The 20481-nt window shown below is 44.9% G+C and overlaps 1 protein-coding gene and 1 long non-coding RNA gene across 2 annotated transcripts; one reads left to right on the plus strand and one right to left on the minus strand.

The window, feature by feature from the left end:
- Positions 1-1337: 1337 nt before the first annotated feature.
- Positions 1338-18294, minus strand: LOC123288363 (glutathione S-transferase A1-like). The gene is made up of 7 exons (XM_044776994.2): positions 18136-18294; positions 11087-11199; positions 8061-8112; positions 6955-7087; positions 4909-5050; positions 2524-2655; positions 1338-1699 (listed from the first exon to the last, which is right to left on the minus strand). Exons 2-7 carry the CDS (start codon positions 11171-11173, stop codon positions 1577-1579), a joined length of 669 nt encoding a protein of 222 aa, XP_044632929.2. The 5' UTR covers positions 11174-11199; positions 18136-18294; the 3' UTR covers positions 1338-1576.
- LOC139045822 (uncharacterized) lies at positions 11206-19994 on the plus strand. Its single transcript, XR_011504948.1, has 3 exons — positions 11206-14338; positions 16978-17055; positions 19721-19994. It is a non-coding gene; the product is annotated as an uncharacterized lncRNA (long non-coding RNA).
- Positions 19995-20481: the final 487 nt, after the last annotated feature.

Below are 20481 nucleotides of genomic sequence, written 5' to 3' on the forward strand. Positions count from 1 at the left end.
ATGCTTGAGTGACTTAAAATGAATATTTAAAGGATGTGATTTTATCCTATTGTATATCAGGCTGGTAAGCAGGTGTATGGCTACACTTCAGTGGCTTCCTATTTTCCTTAGGACAGAATCCACAACCCTTGCCATGGTCTTCAAAGTCCTGAGCACTCTGGGCCCTGTTCTCGGACCTCACCTTCTTGGTGCTACTCCCGGCGTTATGGCTTAACGCTCCACTCAGACCGAGTGACTCCTCTTTCCTGAAACATACCATGTTCAGTCTCTCTCAAGGCCATCAACCCTGCTGACCTCCTGCCTGGATTCCATCCCTGCTGCCCGACCAAGGTTCCACCCACTTCCCTACCTGCCACTTGTCTCTCCTTCAGGGCTTACAGCAGCCCTGACTCCCCTCCTTGAGAAACTGTGACTGAACCACAGATTCCAGCAAAGGCATCCTGGTTAGGGTTATGCCTAGCACTATCTCATCCCCTTGCATGGTGCTGTAGATTATCTTGCGTCTCCTAAGAAGAAGATATGCTGAAGTCCTGACCCTGGGTACTGATGACTGTGACTTTATTTGCAAATAGGGTCTTTGCAGATGTCGTAAAGGTAAGATAAGGTCATACTGTACCAGGGTGGGCCCAAACCCAATTACCGGTATCTTTATAAGAAGACAGAACTTTGGGTAGAGACACACACACGGGAAGCACACCATGTGACAATGGAGGCAGAGATTGGACTTATGCATTTACAAGCCAAGAAATGCCAAGGCTTGCCAGCAAGGATGAGAAACCAGGAAGAGGTAAGGATGAATCCTTCCCTGAGGCTTCAGAGAGAGCGTGGCCCTGCTCAATCTTGAGTTTGCACGAAGAGTCCCCAGAACTGCGAGAAAATCAATTTCCAGTGTTTTAAGCCACTAAATTTGTGGTCATTTGTTACAGCAACCCTAGGAAATTGATGGACAAGGCACACATGATTTTGGATTAGAATGACGTATTTTTTTCTTTCTCTCACTAGAGTGAACCCCATGAGGACAGAGACTCTATCTGTTTTGCTTATCATCATTTATCTGCTCCCTGGACACTGTATATCACACATTAGATGTAAAGAAAGATTAGTTCCATAAGTGAACAGGAAAAAAAGTTCATTACCTGGTTTTGTAAAAATAAAAAGAGAGAAAAAAGTTTTTAGGTTGTATGTCAGAAAGACAGCAAGTACAAAAGGAAAAGACAATTTTTGTGTAACTGAGAATATAGGTGAAAATTTCTGCTTCACTCTTTTTGACCAGGTATTTCATGACTGTTATATGACAATTTTTGATTAGATCAAAGAGTCCATGAAACTTTTTCTCGTTCTATTTATTTTTAAGTCCAGGAGACATCCTAGGAGGAAATAATTTCATGTTTGATCAAAACAAATAGATTGCTTTGCAACCAAATTTGCATAGTGGATTTTTGTTAAATTAGCATTTAAACAACGGATTAGTTTCTTAGTGTCACAATACTCAGGGTGTACATGTAAGACAAGCACGTGACTGTTGGAAAACTTCAGAAGATCGGTCCTGCCTGTGCTGGGGGCCAGGCCTGCTTTGTCAAAACTTGAAAATCTTCCTTGATTTTTCTACAGATTTCTCATCCACTGGAGGTTTCCTCGCCCCACCAGGCTGCAGAAACTTCTTCACGGTGGGCAGGTTGCTGATTCTGGCTTTCAGGGCCTGCAATGCACAAGAGCAGAGCCTCAGAGTGGAGCCAAAGACCAAGCCTGTCATTAGCACAAGCCAGGGAATCTGAGACCCTCCTAGACGAGGACCACCTGAGTCTCCTCCATCGGCACCAGCATGAGGCTGGGAACAGACACCAGGTGAGACATGAGGATAAGAGCAAGAAAATCCAGCTCAATAGAATTTTCTTCCCAATGTTCTTCCCTACACACTCATCCTGTGGATTCATGGCTTTTGGGCAACACAAGAAAAAGTAATGTGTCTGTCCGATATCAGCACAGATAAAGTCTCCAGTCAGGAAAAGCAAAGATTTAGGAAAAGTGGGCAGGACCTGAAGACAGGAAATATAAAAGGTAAACCATGAGGCTGGTAAAACCAATTTGCCCACCGAGGGAGACAGACGAGGAGAGAGGGGAGACTGTGCGGAGAGAAACACATGGGTGGAAGGAGGAGCAGGAGCCGAGGGGAGGAGAGCTGCTCACAGACTCGGGTGTGGCAGGAGAAGGACACTCCTGGGTCAAGGGAATCACAGAGAAAAGAGGACAGAATCCGGAATGGAATGGAGGCCTGGGAGAGAGGAGCTGATGCTGGGTCCCCCTCATTGTAAAAGAGAAATTATTCTTTTGGGGGCAGAATCCACTCAGATTTCTTCAGCCAAAGGAGATTTTGTTCATGCCTCACACCAGGGTCTAGAAGCTAAGTTTAGAGACCAGAGGGCAGGAAAGGCCTGCACAATAGTGGGGACCCTAGAGGCCAAATATTAGATTCCAAGATGGGAGGTGTGGGCCTTCCGTCCTGAGGGCTGTGAAAGAGATCACCTTCAGCAGAGGGAAGTTGGTCAGAAGGCTGGGGTCAAGCTCTTCAACAAGGTAGAGAAGTTCGACCAGGTGGATGTCAGCCCTGCTCAGCCTGTTGCCAACCAGGTAGTCTTCTCCGTGGCTCTTTAACACCTTGCGAATTGGAGGAATCGGATCATGAACACAGGCACAGGCAGGCTGGGCCCCCTGCTCCTCCCAGCTCTGTCCAGCCCGCTCTCCCTCCTCTGCTGCCTCACTGGGCGGAGTGGAGCTTCAGTCCTTCTCCACCGGCCCTGAATCACTGACACAGAGGGAGGAGTGGGTTCTGCTGTTCTTCCCTCACTCCTCAGTGAAGCCTAGGATACCATTTCCTTTTCTCCTTCCCACATCACTGGGGCTCCCTACCAGCATCTTCCACTGGGTTAAGGGCTTAGCACCTCTGTGCCTTGATTCTTTCAGTCTCACACCCTACACTGTGCAGCCCTGAAACATCAGGACATGGCTCTTCATCTGTATCTCTCAGTCTCTCTCTCTCTCTCCATTTTTCTTTCTGTTTTCTCCCTTGGGCAAACACTCCACCTTCATGACATCCTTCCTCAGTCCTGAGCAGACTATTTCAGAGTCTACCTTTCTCCACCTGGCTGCTCTCCTCATTTCCTGGTCTGTCTCTCTGGGACCTGAAATAACCCTGGGTTACCTGGAACTCACCGTCCCCTTACAACATTGGCTCTGACTCCTACCCGACCTGTGTCTGCCAACAACATTGGTGGAATATGTTCTAATTTGCCTGCTGAAGTGTCTGGCCGTGACTGCTCTGATGTCTGTACTTGCTTTAAAATGCAGCAAAAAATAATGTACTTAATTGGAGGAGAGGAGGATGGGGACACATATGATTAAGCAAACATCATAAAAAAAGGCTAATTTTTTCAATATAGGTGATGGCTATATACGAGTTCATTGTACCTGTATTTCAACTGTTATGTATCTTTGAATTTTTCTTAACAAAATATTGTAGAAAAAATGTGATATTTATGAAAAATATGCAGAGATATGGAAATAGACAAAAAAGGGAAAAAACACACATGGTACCACCAACTAAAGATCATAAGAATTTGGCAAAGACCCTTCCAGAATATGTATGCTCATAGAAGTATGGATAAAAGCAAATAATATAATGAAGCATCAAATGCTGTATTGTAATGTGTTTCTTTCAGTTATGTCATCACAGGGCTCTTTGATCTCAGAGGACAGATGTCCTCAAACTGCAGTGACTGAGGAGCTTGTCACCCTGTGAACGTGCTGAACTCTCAGCGCCACAAGGGCCAGGAGAGTAGACTTCATGGTTAGTGCTACACTGTTCCCGGCGTGAACAGGAGCTGACACACTAGCACTGAGTGCACACTTGTTGAATGAATGAAAGAATGATTTCATGCTCTATAATGATGGGGATGTCGAGATCAATCCTTTTATTTACATGTAAGGCTCCTGTATCTCTTACAATCAAGTTTTGGTTCCTGATTTCTATTTAGCATGATTTCAGGTAGTTGTGGTCTTGAAATGTCCTCCTTGACCTTCAAAGAGAAACATCCACTAGCACAGGTACTATGCTAATGATGGAACTTTATTTCCTTAGTTTGCATGACTTTTCTCAAAAATCTACTAGCCCTGCTCCCAAATTCGTAGATTTGTTTCCCTTAACATCCTTTCATCTCTCTCTTGTTCTTTATCCATGTCCCCCATCTCTGTTTCAATACATCTCGTCCATTCCCTGAAATTCCACCACATTCTCCTGATGGGCAGCTGGTCTCATGTCTCCCTACACTTGATACCAGAATATTTTCTTCTTGCTGAGGTAGGTTATCCCTGAGTTAACATCCATGCCAATATTCCTCCGTTTTTTAGTATGTGGGCCACCAGCACAGCATGGTGCTAACAGAGTGGTGTAGGTCCACACCTGAGAACCAAACCCAGGCCCCTGTGGAGTGCCCTGAACTTAAATGCTAGGCCATGGGAGCTGGCCACAGAACATGTTCTGATGTATCACTTTCATCGTGTTCCTCTTGGAGTTAAGCTTCTCTATGGTGTTCTGCAAGATCTGTTCCAATCTCTAGTGTGGCTCCCAGAGCTTTGCACAGCCCAAGATCTATGACACCAAATTTCCGCTGAAGAGAGAATTCTAGATTGAGTCCTAGTAAATTGAAATTTTGCTGGCAATTATAACTTGGCTAGAACTGCTACAGTTCTTCCTGCCAGTGGATTGTTATAAAATGCCTTGAGAGTCAGGATGCTCCATTAACTAGGATTCAGGAAGGCTGACTGGGAGTGAAGGTCATTGTCCCAGGAATGCCCAGTTCTCTTCTTTCTCCTCTGATCTCAGTGCCCCAGGATGCTGAACAGCCAACTCACTTTTTCAAACGCAGGCAAATAACGATTTGTTGTTCTGTCTTTGATGAGGGTAATCTTAGCATCTTTTTCAGCAGGTGGGCTTACGGGTAAAAGCAGGATCATTTCATTCAAATCTGCCACACCTTCTATGTACATATCAATCCTGAAAGACAAAAATGACCAAAGTGTCCAACTTCTTCTGCCGTTGGCTTAATAGTTTAAAAATATAAAGGAATGGGGCACCAGGAGGTGGCAGAGGAATCCACCTGCATTTTCGTAGGCCAGTCGTCCACTCATGATTTTTTCTTAACTTTCACCTTTCATTTTAGAACAACCTTTCAAGGTAGATATATGTCTAAAATTTTTGGTATACGCAAGACAAAACATAAGGACAGAGCATCGGGGACCTGCCCCGAGTCACAGGCATGAGAAACAGTGGTGGAATCACTGCAGGTGACCACTGAGACCCTAGCTAGGGTTTGCCAGCTCTGCTGAGTTTGTTCTGTGCATAAACTCAGTGTGATTCACACGGCCAAAGATCTGCCACCTAAGTCACCTCCACAGGGAGTCCTGGCATTGCTGTCTCAGCCATGTCCCTCTGCCTCTAATCCTGTTACACAACCCAGGCCCACACAATGCCCAATGTTAGCAGTTCCTCCAGTGATTTCCATAGAACATGGTTCACAGCCCTCTCCAGGTACTGCTGCCTAATGCTGACCATGTTTGCATTTCTCAAGAACAAACCTAGAGTATCCCCTGAAATGGTGCAATTCTTCATTCACTTCCCACCAGAGCATAAGCCAGGTGATTTGCTTTGTGTGTTCCAAACGAAGCTTCCTGCGAGAGGTTTTTAAAAATAAAAGCTTTGTTGACATATAATTCACCTACCTTAATGTCATCCTATTCAAGTGCACAATTTTGCGATTTTTAGTAAAGCCGAAGAATTCTGTACCACCACCACACTCTAATTCCAGACTATTTTTATCTCTCCTGAAGGAGCTGCTGTGCTTTCTCAGGCATTCAACACTCTTCCCTCCCTCCAGCCCTAGGAAACCACTCAACTGCTTTCTGTTTCTGTCGATGTGAATGTTCTGGATGTTTCACGCAAAGGAAATCATGGAATATGTGCTGTTTGTGTCTGGTTCCTTTTGTGACATGATGTTGTCAAGGTTCATCCATGTTGTAGACTGCATCAGGATGTCATTTCTTTTCATGGAAAAATATTACTCCATTGCGTGGATAGACCACTCTTTGTTCATCCATTCATCACTTGATGGACAATGGTCTGTTTCCACTTTTGAAGATTATGAACAACACCGTGATGAACATTTTCTACAGGTCTTAGTGTGTATGGCTTTTTGATTCTCTGGGGTACATACCAAGTAGTGGAATTGCTGCGTCATATGGTAACTCTATGTTTAACTTTTGAGTAACTGCTACAGTTCCTTACACTGTTTTAATTTTAATCATGTGTTCCCATCACAACAAGGAAGAGACTGCCCAGATAAGTTTGTATTGAATAAATCTGCTGCTTCATCCCTGTATCAAAATGCTCAATGTAACCCTAGCATCTTGGGCTCAACGTTTCTAATCCTTGTCAAATGGCCCATTCATATAACTGGGTCATAATTTAGGGTGCTGGTCATCATTCTGGTAAATTCCAGGTTTGAGAATAGGCTCCTTCACTCCCCAGCCTTATTGTCTACACCCTCAGACACTTTGTCCCTCATCTCTGGCTGTGGGCTGGTGTCCAGCTCCTAAAGTCCTGAGCACCTGGAGTCATGACTCCACCATCCTCCTGGCTTCTTAGTTCATCATGGTTTGCAGACCTCTGTCACCGTGCCCTCTCTGTGGGCCGCATCCTCTTCTATCATCCCGCTGGCTTGAGTCCACTGCGGGTTTCCTGTCCCTCATCCCCCGAGGTCTCTGCTGGACTGCACCTCAGTCGACACCACCATAGCCACACAGCTGGTGGTCATTATCCCCCTGACACGGTCGTGGTACCCCAGGGAAGGACCTAAATTGTTCCTATTAATTCTTGACAAAACAGCAGGAAAAATACCGTACAGGGCTCTCTCCTTGGTGTCTTTCCCATAGAGGTTGTGTTTGGCGGCGATGTAGTTGAGAATGGCTCTGCTCTGCACCAGCTTCATCCCATCAATTTCCACCATTGGCACCTGCTGGAACATCAAACTCCCATCTTTCAAAAGAAGAACAGGAAAAGTAGAGTGAAATGCTTTATGGATCTCATTCTTTGAAGATGAAAAGCTGTTTGTTGAAAGGACTAGCAATGTAAAATGGAACTGAAATTACTGGGTAACACTTTAACAGAAGAGCAGTTGTTGTGAGCTTCCCACAGTCCTTCTTTTGTGTTCAAGCCTCCCTTCACTTTTGAACCTGTTATTTCATTTATGGTTTTATTCCCCATCCAGATACTTGGTAGGTCCCTGTATTCCTTGTGCTCGATTTCTCTTCATGGATATTTGAGGAAGAAGTTGGGAAAAGCTGCAACAGGACCACCAGGCATTTGCTATTTCAGGTGGGACGTTCCGAGAACAAGTCTATGGTGCAGCTGGCATTAAGGCCAGTAGTAAGTGAGATTTCTATGGAGGGTGATTTGTTCCACCATTGGATAGTGTTGGTGGGGGCCCCTGTTTTCCCCACCCAGTCCTGCTGGCCTCCCTCTTTCTCTCTCTCCTCACTGACTTACCTGGCATTCCAACTATCTCAACAGCATCTTGTGATCTGAGTCTACAATACGGTTAGGACTTCACGTTTTCCAGTCATCAGGGAGAGAATTCTAGGCAACTGCTGGGCCTGTTTCTCCTCTTTCCCTCTATTGCATGTGTTTGCTGTCCTTTCTGGGAGGCTGTGGGATCCTGAGCTGATACAGCTCAGTCATGGTGCAGAAAAGCAGAAGAAAGCAAAGAGAGGGATCCACAGGACACCGGGGATGGTCCCGTAGCAAATAGAAGCTTTCAGCCCTTCCTGGTCCTGAGGGAGTTACCAAAGCTGCTCAGGGAGCCCCACCCCATACATTTGAAGCACTTCTCTCCCTCTCTTTGGGCCCCAACTCCCAGCATATACACACATAGGCATTGCCTGGGGTTAAATCTCAACACGTGACTTCGACTAGATCCTCTCATCAGAGGAATTTAGACACTTGGTCTTACCATTTTTTAGCTTTTCAAAGTCTTCTGGAGTGTCTATAAATGTCTCTTCAAACTGGAAAGCAGAAACAGTAAGTGAGCTCCTGTTCTTTCATTCCACAGCATTATAAAAGTTTTAAACTTGAATGTCCGGCACATAATAAGGAGGAGGAAGATTTCTGAGCTTGTCAGACTACATAGGGGAGTGTGATCAGGGTGACTGGAAATTTAGGTTAGAGCCACCAAGGAAAGAGCATGGGTGGCAGCAGGTAATGACTCATTCTTGAGGTTTCAATTCACCTCCACTTTGTTTCCACCTCTGTGGACGATCCTGGTCATTGCGGGGAAGTCACGGAGGGAAGGGACTGGGAAGTTCACCTAGTTACGGGATTTTAATATCTCAGGAAAGCCTGTCTCTCCAGGTGAGATCACGACAGGACCTTGTGTGTCCTCCAGTATAGGGTAACCATGGGGCCATGACCATCCCAGAAGCTGTCACCAGTGACTTCTGCTGTCATTGACATCACTGCATCCCACGAGGCCCCGCTTAGTATGAAATGAGTCCTGTTTGCTGCACAGTTTTAACTTTAAGATTCAGAATTTCCTCTCCTGGGAAATTGGGACACCCTAGGTTAGATTCCCAACTTAAGAAAGGAAAAAGAGTTCCCAAACTAGTTTAGAAAAATTGATTTTTAATCAAGAAACCTTGGTTTCTGATATGACTGCCTGGATTTGAGCATCATTTCTTACACGTGCTACCTCTTGACGTTGGACATGTCACCAAATCTCCTCGTGTCTCAGTATCCTCATCTATATATGGGTATAGTTATGGCACCTATGTTATAGGTTGGTGAACATCAAATCAGTAAGGTATGCAAAGGCCTTTAAACAGCACCATGTATACATAAGGTGCTCAATAAACAGAAGTTGTCAGGATTTTCAAAGATGGTTGCTTTCATCATGTTATCCCTTTTTTTTTTAAATTTAAAGCCACCTCACATTTGTGAACCTATACTCTGTCGTTGACCTACATTCAGGACTTTGACCTTGGTGTAGATTCTCCTTCTCCTGAGACAAGTCTCTCTGGTTGGAGGGCAGCCAGCAGCAAGGCTGTCATCTGACCAGAGGCTCTGAGTGCTTGTGGGGTTACAATCCAAACATGAAAATCAGTCAGTATATGATCATGCAGTTTACTTAATCGGCAGAATCGACCAAACCAAAGGTCAAAAGAGACCAATGTCAAGAAAATGGATCTCAGTGTTGAGGCGATTTGGTTCCAATCTTGGCTCTGCCTCACGGTAGCTGTGTGATCAGGGCACAGTCACTTAGCATCTCCAGGCCTCAGTTTCCTCCTCTATCAAACACAGGGAGGACATTTTCTTAAACGGAGTATGTTGTGTTAAAATACAGATTACAGGATCCAGGCCACACACACCAAGTATAACTAGTAGTGCTGTTTGCAGTGGCTGCTATGGTTTAAAGGGTTCTTGATGGTGAAAAGCTTGGGAATCTGGGGAATTCTAACTTGTCCAGTGGAAGCATTTATTGTGGATCCACATGGCTCCACAGAGTCAGACTATAGAGATAGTGAGGTGGGGGTGCAGCAACTCCTAAAGCACCCAGTTCCAGACAAACATAAGGGATGGTGGTTGCTCATCTAGGGAGGGGGGCCAATGTGGAATTGGTTGGCTGGTGAGATGACGTTTGTGAGGCTAATGGAGACGGATGGGATGGTGAGGACCAGCCTTTGGGCACAGGGAACCTAGAAGCTGTGACTGAGAGCCTCTGGTAAGTCCTGCCGCACCCCTCTTGTCAGTCAAGCTGATGCAGAAGAGGAAGCCTGGGATGCGCTCAGCATCTCCTCTACTTCCCCCTCCTGTGCTGAAGTCATCCTGCCAGGGGCTCTACACATCCCTGAACCCAACAGCTGACCCTGGAGGCAGCACAGTAGAGGTTCCTGTCACAGGATGCCACCTCACCTGGATCCCTCCTCTTCTGCTCCCACATGAGGTACAAGATCTCCTGAGCTCGTCCGTGACTCCTTCCCAGGAAAACCCTCCCAGACTTGCTGGTTTGTGTGATCTGGACTGAGAAATGTTTTTCACAGTGACACCTCCAGAGGGCAGCACTCAACAGAGTCCCAGGAAAACCTACCAGCTTTCCACTGGGACTGTGGCATTTTGGCACTGTAAATGCTTGGGTGTCCTCCTAGATGCTCCCTCCTCCTTTTAATCACCTCCTTACTTGTGTGCAACCTCAATAGAATGTAAGCTGCCTGAGGACAGGGCCCTTGTTCATCTGTTTCTCTGCACCTGGCGCTTGAAGGTGCTGAACAAAACCACTGCTGAGTGAGTGTATTACTCTTTCACAGGTGGTTACTTACAATTCACTCCTCCCATATTTCTGGCTCTATCTTAGCTTTTATTATGTTTTACTTAATTTTTCTCATTTTATTGTGGAAATTTCTAGCATGTATAAAAATAAACAGGAAAGTATAATGCTGCTCCGTGTACCCTTCATCCAGTCCCATAATAACCAACTCAAGCCAGACTCCTGTCATCTGTATGCCCACGACTCTTCCTCTCTTGTAGTAATTTGAAAAATAGAAACATCATATATTTCATTTTTAAACATTTCAATGTACATCTTCAAAATAAAAGAACTACTTAAACAACAAGCACAGTACATATCACACCTAAAGCATCAAAGATAATTCTTTAATATTATCTACTATTTGTTCATGTTCATGTTTCTAATTATTGAATAAATGTCATAAATGATATTTTACACTTTGTTTCTATCCAAATCCAAATAAATTCCACACATTGTGGTGAGCTTCCTAAATTTACTTTAATTGTTTATGCTGTTTGATGACAAGAAATTGTAATTTTATGTTAGGTCAAATCTGTTCATCTCTTAATCGCTGTATTTTTTTTCAATGCACAACTCTTGACAGATAGTTTAGAGAGAATAGTCTCCTAGCTCATGGGAGCAAGGACTTCGATAGTCACTTCTAGATCCAACTGAAGACGACCAAACTCAGAACCGACCTCGACTCCAGCGGCAGCCAGGAGCCACCGGATTGGCTCCATCCGGCCTCGTCCATTGAAGTAGTGAAGCATGGGCTTCGCTGCCATGATGCAGTCTCCTGGGCTCTCTCCACCTGAATCAATGAAGGAATGAATGAATGAAACAACAGAAACAAAACTGCACTTTAAGATCCGTGGTTAGCAGCACCAACAATGCTGAGGAAGTGTCTGCCTCCTTCCTGGCAGACTTGGAGAGTCCCTGGAATGCCTTCCTCGGCCCAACTTCTCACCCTCAGGAGCCGAGCCCAGGAAACTGCATCAAACCATTCTCCAGTCTCCACTGGGTAAAATCTGGTGGGCTTAGTAGCGTAATAGCTGAGAGTCTGTGGTAAATATGTGAGTGTGTTTTAGGGGGAGGGAGAAGGATTAGAGAGCTACTATTCATTGAACATCTCCTCTTAACAATCCTGATGGAATGCTAACTCCTTTGGATATATTATATATATTTTTTTCCTGAAGAAGATTTACCCTGAGCTACATTAGTTGCCAATCTTCCTCTTTTTTTTGGCTTGATGAAGATTACCCCTGTGCTAACATCTGTGCCAATCTTCCTCTGTTTTGTATGTGGGTGGCCACCACAGCATGGCCAAGGAGTGGTGCAGGTCTGCGCTCAAGATGCAAACCTGCGAATCCAGAATACTAATGCAGAGCGTGCCGAACTTAACTACTATGCCACGGGGCCAGATCATGGATACATCACATCTTTAATCTCCTAACAACCCCATGAAACAGTTGTTATTTTATCCATTTTATAGTTAATGAGACCACGGCTTAGACATTAAATGACACATCCACAGTCACACTTCAGCTAGTGTTGGATGTGGAAATCCAGCCCAGGAGTAAAGGGAGGGCAGGGTGGGAACCAACACAGATGCAGGCCCTGGGAGCCTGTGAGGACCTTGAACCATAGTGCTTCCCTGACAGCGAGGAGGCAGAGGGAGCAGTGTTAAGGCTTCATTTGTTCCAGAGCTGGAATTAGGGCTCAGAGTCGCTGAACTGTGGCTCAAAAGATCCTAATCCTTTGCACAGATGCAGGATGCTGATTCCTTGCTTTTCATGGAATTCTACTTTCTACCTCTACTTGGCGCATTTTATAATATATAGAAAGGGAAGTTACTGCAGTAACTTTTCAGTATATGGAGTGGGCATTTGTTCATTGTCTGTCATACAGTGGATGCTCACAAATTTGCCTTCATTTAATCCTACAAAAATCTCCTGAGGTGGAATCTCTTATTACTCTCACTTCACAGCTGGGGAGATGGAGGTTTCTAGAGTAACTTGCCCAAGGTAGGTGGTGGTCCTGGGATTCAAACCCACTTCTACGTGAAACCAAAGTCTAGGACTCATTTTCTGTATTGGGATTTTTCAAAATACACATGACCATCCTTCAGTGGATTGTGAAATGCACCAACTTTTAAAACAAAATACAAGACAGTAGACACTATCCAAGTATACCATATGCAGACAAGGGGAGCATCATTTCAGGAGTTTTACATTCAGTCATAAGTGTGTTGCATGCGTGGATGTGTGCACGCTCATTTGGCCAACAGATGGGAAGAGAGACACAGGTTGTGTCCAGTCAGCAAACTCTGAAAGCCCTTGTTCCATCCCAGGCTGTGTCGACATAGCAGGGGACCAGAGACTGACACCCAGCGGCTCCAACAGCGGACATGGCTGGTTCTCTCATGGGAGTGAATGCAAGTGAAACTGGCAAACAGTTAGCCATTGATGATGAAGTAGCTAGGAACTAAAGGTTTTTTCCTTGTTGCAGTTACTGACTCTAGCTTTCAGCTGTTTAATCTGCCCATTGTTAACTACGCTGCTTAGGCCACATGCTATCTGACTCCCACTAGGCTCCTATAGATACCATCTTCCTGGAGTCTGGGTCACCATGGTGATTGGTATTTGAGCTATTTCTCAGGAATTAGAGCCCTTTTTCCCCTCCAGGCTAGCTGAAACCACCAACATATCAACTGGGCCTGCACAGATGTCTGATAGGTGACATTTTGAGGTCAAGAGGCTAAAAACTCCACCCTCAGATCATGCTCACACCACCATTTTGTGAGCATGGGTCCTATGAAGAGGCATAGAGTCTGACTACGCTTGTACAGATCATCAATTGCCTCACCTCTCCTCCCCTCCAATCACCTCTCTCCACACTTCAGACCACCTTGCCCCCATCCCATAAACATCCCTGAGTCCCGATTTTTGGGGAAGCAGATTTGAGGCTCATGTTTTCGCTTCCTACATGGCTGCCTTGTCATTAAACTCTCTTTCTGCTGCAAATTGGTCATCTCAGTGTTGGGCTTTCCACGTGGCACCAACAATGAACCTGGTGCGGCAACAGAAACACGCAGGACTCGTTCCAAGCAGCAGTCCCAAAGCCAGGACTTAGGGAGGAACACCTGCATTTTCTCTGCGAATCTCACGCTCTGTTTAGAAAACATTAAGATTCTTCTTGCAAAATTATATTGTTGTGGAGTTTGGGACAAAAATATACTTCTCTTTAGTCAGTGGATATTTCTCTGAGTAAGTGCGTGTGACTGAATTTTAGATAACACAATGCTTTCAATATCCAGACCTTTAATGAAGGACTCAAAAGCCTAACCTTTAGAAGTAAAAAATCCTTTGGAAACATACTTAATCAACTCGTTTGTCTCGCAATTGGACATAGTGGAGTTTGTATTTTCCTATCAAGGGAAATGGAGGTGCTATGAGGAGCAGAATACACAGGAGACTAAAGCTGACACTATGGTGGGAGGTATGTTTGCTGTGGCCTAAAGGTCACAGAGCCAAGTGACTCACACCTCACACTCAGCTCCCTTCCCTGTGACTGAGGATCAAGTTATGAAGGGAAAGGAATCTTATCTTAGATAATATTTTACTGTAATTCTCTTCCTTAAGGCACCTTGTTCACCTCCCACTAAGAGGTTTCCAAGGCCTGGTCAAGACTGGGGCAAAGGTCAGCATATCCTAAAGCTTTTCTGGTTAACAGAAAATGAGAACTAGATTGAGTCGATGAAATGTGAAAGGTCACACACATATGTTCCTGATTGACACTCACTGTCCAGCAAGTGTGTCTGCCCTCAACAACCACCCAGGAAATAGCTTCTAATGTCCCATTTTAAAAATGAGGAAACTGGAGTCACAGACACACAGCAGCTTCCCTGGGCTCAAGCATTCGTCCTCGGATGTCAGGCCACGTGATTTCAGGTTTGACTTCCCTGGGTGAGACTGAGGCTCTCTCTAGGCTTCTCTCTGAGACTCCTGTTCCATCACCAACTAGTGGTTGAAGGGAGGATGAGAGGGAAACACGGAATTCGTGAGTTCCTCTCTGTCAGCTGATTTTAGGGGCCTGATAAGAAGAAACATTGATAATTGTGTGCCTTGCTTTACTTTGACTTCCTAAAATACTACTGTGAGTAAGCTGAGGACTAGAATAACTACATTAACGTTAATAGGGGAGAGGGCTTATGTTCCTCACATGCATATGTGCATGATAATTCCAGGTGTAAACTAAAGGAGTGATGCTGGGGGAGGTCCTGATTACAGTGCTTCTTAGCAGAGAGAAGGGAGGCTGGAGCCAAAGCCCAGCTCCTTTCCTCACGAGGAACAGAGACCCGGCAGGGTGTTTCATGTCTGCACCATAATTTTCTCTTCATAAAATAGAGTTCTCTCTACTTTTGAGGGCTGCAGAGAGTTAAATGAGATAACGTACAGAAAAATTCATGATAGGGATCAGCAAATGCAACTTCCCTCCTGCTCCCAGGTCCTGGGAGATGAGTGAGTTGAACACACCATGGATCACAGGTGTCTACTTTCTTCTGTCTGTCTGTCAGTCTGTCTGTCTGTCTATCTGTCTATCTGTCTATCTATCTATCTATGTCTTGACAGATAGAACTCCCATAGGAATAAGACTCTATATAGTAAAAAAAATATATATATATGTCCAGACTTTTTCTCAAATGTCATATAAAGGCTCTTTGTATTTAGCTCGTGGAGAAAGATTAGTGATCTTCACTCATTGCTTAACCTGAATTGCAGGAAGTTTTTGCATAGGTTCCAGGCTCTGGCAGGTCATTAAACACAGCCTTGTGTAGCCCCAAATGCAGCAGATCCCTGGTTCTGCCCCTGAACCCTGCACCCCACATGCCTCTCTCCCCAGGCCTGCCCTGCTGCCTCTCACTCCCTGATCCAGGCACTATGGACTCTGTCCTGTGCCCAGGCCCCCTGAGCATGGGTTCCAGCCATTGGAATCTGGGACCCACTGCTTGTCTCTCCAGCTGTTCTCAGTGCTCGGGCAGGTCTCCCTGTCTACACTTGATGAACTGATCACGTCTCTCCACGTCCTCTTGCTTACCTGGAAACGCACACATTCCACTGATCCTTCTCTAACACTTGCTTCTGGTTTACATGTTGAAGTGTTTCATTTTTTTAAAAAGTTTCCTTCAGAGCCAGCCCTGATGGCCTAGCTGTTAAAGTTGGACACTTAGCTCAGGTGGCTTGAATGCTTTCTTGGTGCGGAACCACACCACTCGTATGTCAGTAGCCATGCTATCTCGTAGACTCACATAGAAGAACTGGAAGGACTTACAATTAGAATATAGAATTATGTGCTGGGGGCTTTGGGGAGAGAAAAAAAGAGAGAGGAAGATTGGCAACAGATGTTAGCTCAGGGTGAAGCTTTCCCACTAAAAATTAAAAATAAAAATTTCCTTCAAACTCCCTCAACCAACACTCCCTGAGCAGTTTTGCATGCTGAGAAATGAGGGCTGGTTGGGGACAAGATCCAGCCTGATCTGGTCCCTGACCTAAAGGGCTTTAAGTCTGGTCAGTAAAGCAGGTTTGTGGACAACTGACAGAGCACAAAGGGCCCAGCAGGGACTTTGCTCTGGGTGGTTCCAACCAACAGTCATGAGTCTCACAGCCCAGCAAGTCAGAGCAAGGTGAGGAGGCTGCCAGGGGACACAGCTGAGGGGCTTCTGCATCTGCGCAGGGCGCTCCCTCCTCCTGGGCAGCATCCGGTCGCAGCTCCCTCCTCTCTACCCATGGGGCTGCCTTCCTCCCCTGCACAGGAGGCCCCGCCTCATCCCTGCCACACTTGCTCTCCAGAGAACCTTGCCTGGCGCTTTCCCTCGTCGCCATTGCTGTACCTTCTCCCATAGGTCCTAGAGCTTGCCCCGTGGGTTCTCTCATGTTCGGACTGCTCCCGGACTTTCACGTTATCTCCAAGAATCTCTCTCTCTCTCCTGTGTGAGACTCTACCTTTTCCCCCCAATATTAATACTTATAACAGAGTGTGGTTGACTCTTATGTTCTGATCTGAATGACTCTTGCATTCTAGCTAGGAGGATTCCTGTGCTTTTATAAATTCATTCTATGCCCCTGTGATTATCTAGTTTTGCCATCGAGACTTCCTGAGCTGGGAAGTATGAGAGGTCATGTCATCCAGGGACTATTAACAAGGGGTGATTTTGTCCCTCTGGCTCCGGAGGACACTTGGCAATCTCTGGAGACATTTTTGGTTGTCAAAGCCAGGAGGGAGGGTGCCACATCCATGGGGTCGAGAGCAGAGGTGCCTCTGATGTGGAGTGGGGCGATGCCTCGATGTGCATCTGAATGCTTGTTACCCACCCTCGGTCCTTCTGCATGTTACCCAGCTCATTTGTCACCCACCATGTCATCCTAACAGACACACTGATTGGATATTTAGTTGGAACTACCTTGTGGTGGAGTGTGATTGGCTCCTGCAATGTGTCAGCTCCCTAGGATAAAGGTTTTTTGAAAAGTATATTTTCGAACAATAGAATAATTCTTCTCTATCCTTGTGTAACTCTCATTGGACTCTCCAGCTGCCACCAGCACTGGGATGGAACTTGACCTTCACACTGTGTTCTTTCTACAAGGACAGAGTGAAAGGAAAATAAAAGGTGAGAGTGGGAGTAGTGTTGATGCAATGAAGATTTCTTATAAGTATAAAATAAACCATCGTTGTAGATGTGTTAATGGTGTAAAGTTTGTAAATGAGAAAATATATATGCTAACACTATTCTTAAGTGCATTCCTTAAAACTAATTTAGTGTGTATTTCTATAATAAATAATTTTTCTTTTTTTTGAGGAAGATTAGCCGTGAGCTAACATCCACCACCGATACTCCTCTTTTTGTGGAGGGAGATTGGCCCTGAGCTAACATCCTTGCCCATCTTCCTCTATTTTATATGTGGCATGCCTGCCACCGCATGGCTTGATGAGCGGTACAAGGTGTGCTCCCAGGATCTGAACCAGCGAACCTCAGGCCACCAAAGCATGCAAACTTAACCACTACGCCACTGGACCAGACCCTATAATAAATACTTTTTAACTAAGAAGAAAAAAAAGGAAATTGAACAGGACAGCTCCCCATGAGAAAGGATTACCCAGCCCAAAATGTCAATATTCCCAAAATTGGGAAACCCTGCTCCAGCCAATTTTAGAATTTGCCATGAATTGGTTGAACCCCAAAGAGAGAATGAGACTTCCCAGCAAGTTAATTCCAGAAGAGACAGAATTAACATGCTGTTGTGCTGACATTGGGACTAATTTGTTCCTATTATAACTAATATTCAGTCTGAATTTCCACGGAGAGTATTACAGTGTCACAGTTCACAACTGTTGTGTGTCAACTACTTCTGTACAAAAAGTAACTTCCCCCTAAACACCCACACTCTCTCTTGCACTGGTGATATTTTCAGATTGTTAAATGCTATCACTTTTTTTCTCCTCCTGTCTTTAATTTTTTTCATATGTAAGTTCTCGTGCCCTAGTTTTTGAAATTCTTTATTGTTACTTTTCTGTAAAGATGCATCAAACAGTAATTGCATAAACAACCCTTGAACTCACCCCTAAGCACACCAAGAAGGCACGGTGTGAGTCTAAAAGAGGTTGTTCTTGTGCTCAGGGTACATTTTTGTGGTGACCTAGATGTCAGGATGTGAGGCAGGATATGAAGAGTCATAAAATCAGCACTCACCTTCTTAAAGTCTGTCTCCCACTTGGCTCAGCAACTCAATGCTAACCCTTCAGTTGATGACAAGCTGGTTTTGTAATGGAGTAACTCCTCCCTCTGACGCAGGGGGAGTCCAGGAAAGGAAAAGCCCCTCCTACAGAGTTCAGGGCCTGAAGCTCCAAGCTAGTTTAGAAGAAAACTGGCAAGTCATCCTCTTATCACAAAATAATTTGTTAAAACTTTCCTTTTCAAGGTTGACAATTGAAGGATGAAACTAACATTTTCAGGATGTTTGGACTCTCTCTGCCTGTCAGTGGGGCATGGCTTTTTGAAGAAACTTACTGTGAGGTTCTCATGAATTGGGTGCAAGGACGGAGGCAGATGAGAAACCTCTGCCATGAGCAGAGCAGGCGCTGACATCAGCAAGGGGCAAGGGGAGTTCTGGAATGCTTTTATATGGGGTCACGGATAAAACACAGGACAACCGATTAAATGTGAATTTCAGATAAATAGTAAATAATTTTTTAGTCCTAAATGTTGTAGGGGACAAATCCAATGTATCAATCCCCTGCTTCACCATTTGCCAACAATTTTTTTCCTCCATACCCTCTAATGGGCGATATGGTGGGTCCCTGAAAAGATAGGTCCATGTCCCCATACGGGGAACCTGTGAGTGTGACCTTGCTTGGAAAAAGAGTCTTTGCAGAGGGAGGAGTGGTGCTCTGTTGTTCCTTACCCAGTCCGCAGCTGAAGCCCAGGCTACCATTTCCTTTTCCCTTCCCACATCACTGAGTCTCCCTACTTGCACCTTCCACTGGGCCAAGGGCTTAGCACCGCTGTGCCGTGTTTCTTTCAGTCTCACACCCTACACTGTGCAGCCCTGAATCTTCAGGACATGGCTCTTCATTTGTGTCTCTCTGTCTCTCTCTCTCTCCATCTTTCTTTCTCCTCTCGTCCTTGGGCAAAGACTCCACCTCCATGACAGCCTTCCTCAGTCCTCAGCAGACTATTTCAGAGTCTACTTTTCTCCTCCCGTCTGCTCTCCTCATTTCCTGGTCTATCTCTCTGGGACCTGAAATAACCCCGGGTCACCTCAACTCACCATCCCCTTACAACATTGGCTCTGACTCCTACCCGACCTGTGTCTGTCAACAACATTGCTGGAATATGTTCTAATTTGCCTGCTGAAGTGTCTGGGGCTCACTACACTGATGTCTGCACCTGCTTTCACGTGCAACAAGAAATAACATGCTTGATGGTAGGAGAGAGGTTGGGGACATATATGATTAAGCAAACATCATAATAATATGTTAATTTTTGAATATAGATGATGGGTAATATGAGTTCATTGTGTATGTATTTCAAGGTTTAATAAACTTTGAATCTTTCATAATAAAATATTGCAGGAAATATACGATGTTTATTAAAAATATTGCTGACATATAAAATGACAGAGAAAAACATGGCACCACCAACTAAAGATTATAACATTGTGGCAAATACCCTTTGACACTACGTATGCATATAGAAGTATGGATAAAACATAAAGAATACAATGAAGCATCAAATACCATATTGTAATGTGCATCTTTCATTTATGTCATCACAGGGCTCTTTGATCTCAGAGGACAGACGTCCTCCAGCTGCAGTGACTGAGGAGTTTGTCACCATGTGAACGTGCTAAACTCTCAGCACCACAAGGGCCAGGAGAGTGGATTTTCTGATTACTATTAAATTCCTCACTCCTTGATCAGGATCTGACACAGTAGCAATGAATGCACATTTGTTGAACGAATGAAAGAATGATTTGATGCTTTATTTGTATGTACGCCTCCTGTATCTCTTACGATCATTTTTTGGTTCCTGATTTTTATTTAGCATGATACCAGGTAGACTTGGTCTTGAAATGTTCTGCTTTACCTTCAAAGAGAAACATTAACTAAGTTAGGTACGATGTGTCATGACGGAAATTTATTTCCTCAGTTTGCATGACTTTCCTCAAAAATCTAAGAGCCATGGTCCCCAAAATTGCAGATTATTTTCCCTTCACATCATTTCATCTGCCACTTCCTGTCCATCCCTCAGCCCCCATCTCTGCATAGATACATCTCATCCATTCATCCATTCCCTGAAACTCTACAACATTCTCCTGATGGACAGCTGGTCCCATGTCACCCTTCATAATTTGCCTCAATAGTGTCTGGTATCTTGCTTTCATTGTGTTCCTCCTGGAGCAAAAGCCCCTGTCTGGTGTTCTGCAGGATCTGCTCGCGTCTCTAGGGGGGCTCCCAGAGCCTTACACAGCCCAAGCCTCATGACCATGAAATTCCAGTGAATACAAAATGCTAGATTGGGCCCTAGTAAATTAAA

Source organism: Equus asinus, chromosome 8 (genome assembly GCF_041296235.1).
Source record: "Equus asinus isolate D_3611 breed Donkey chromosome 8, EquAss-T2T_v2, whole genome shotgun sequence".
NCBI lineage: Eukaryota > Metazoa > Chordata > Mammalia > Perissodactyla > Equidae > Equus > Equus asinus.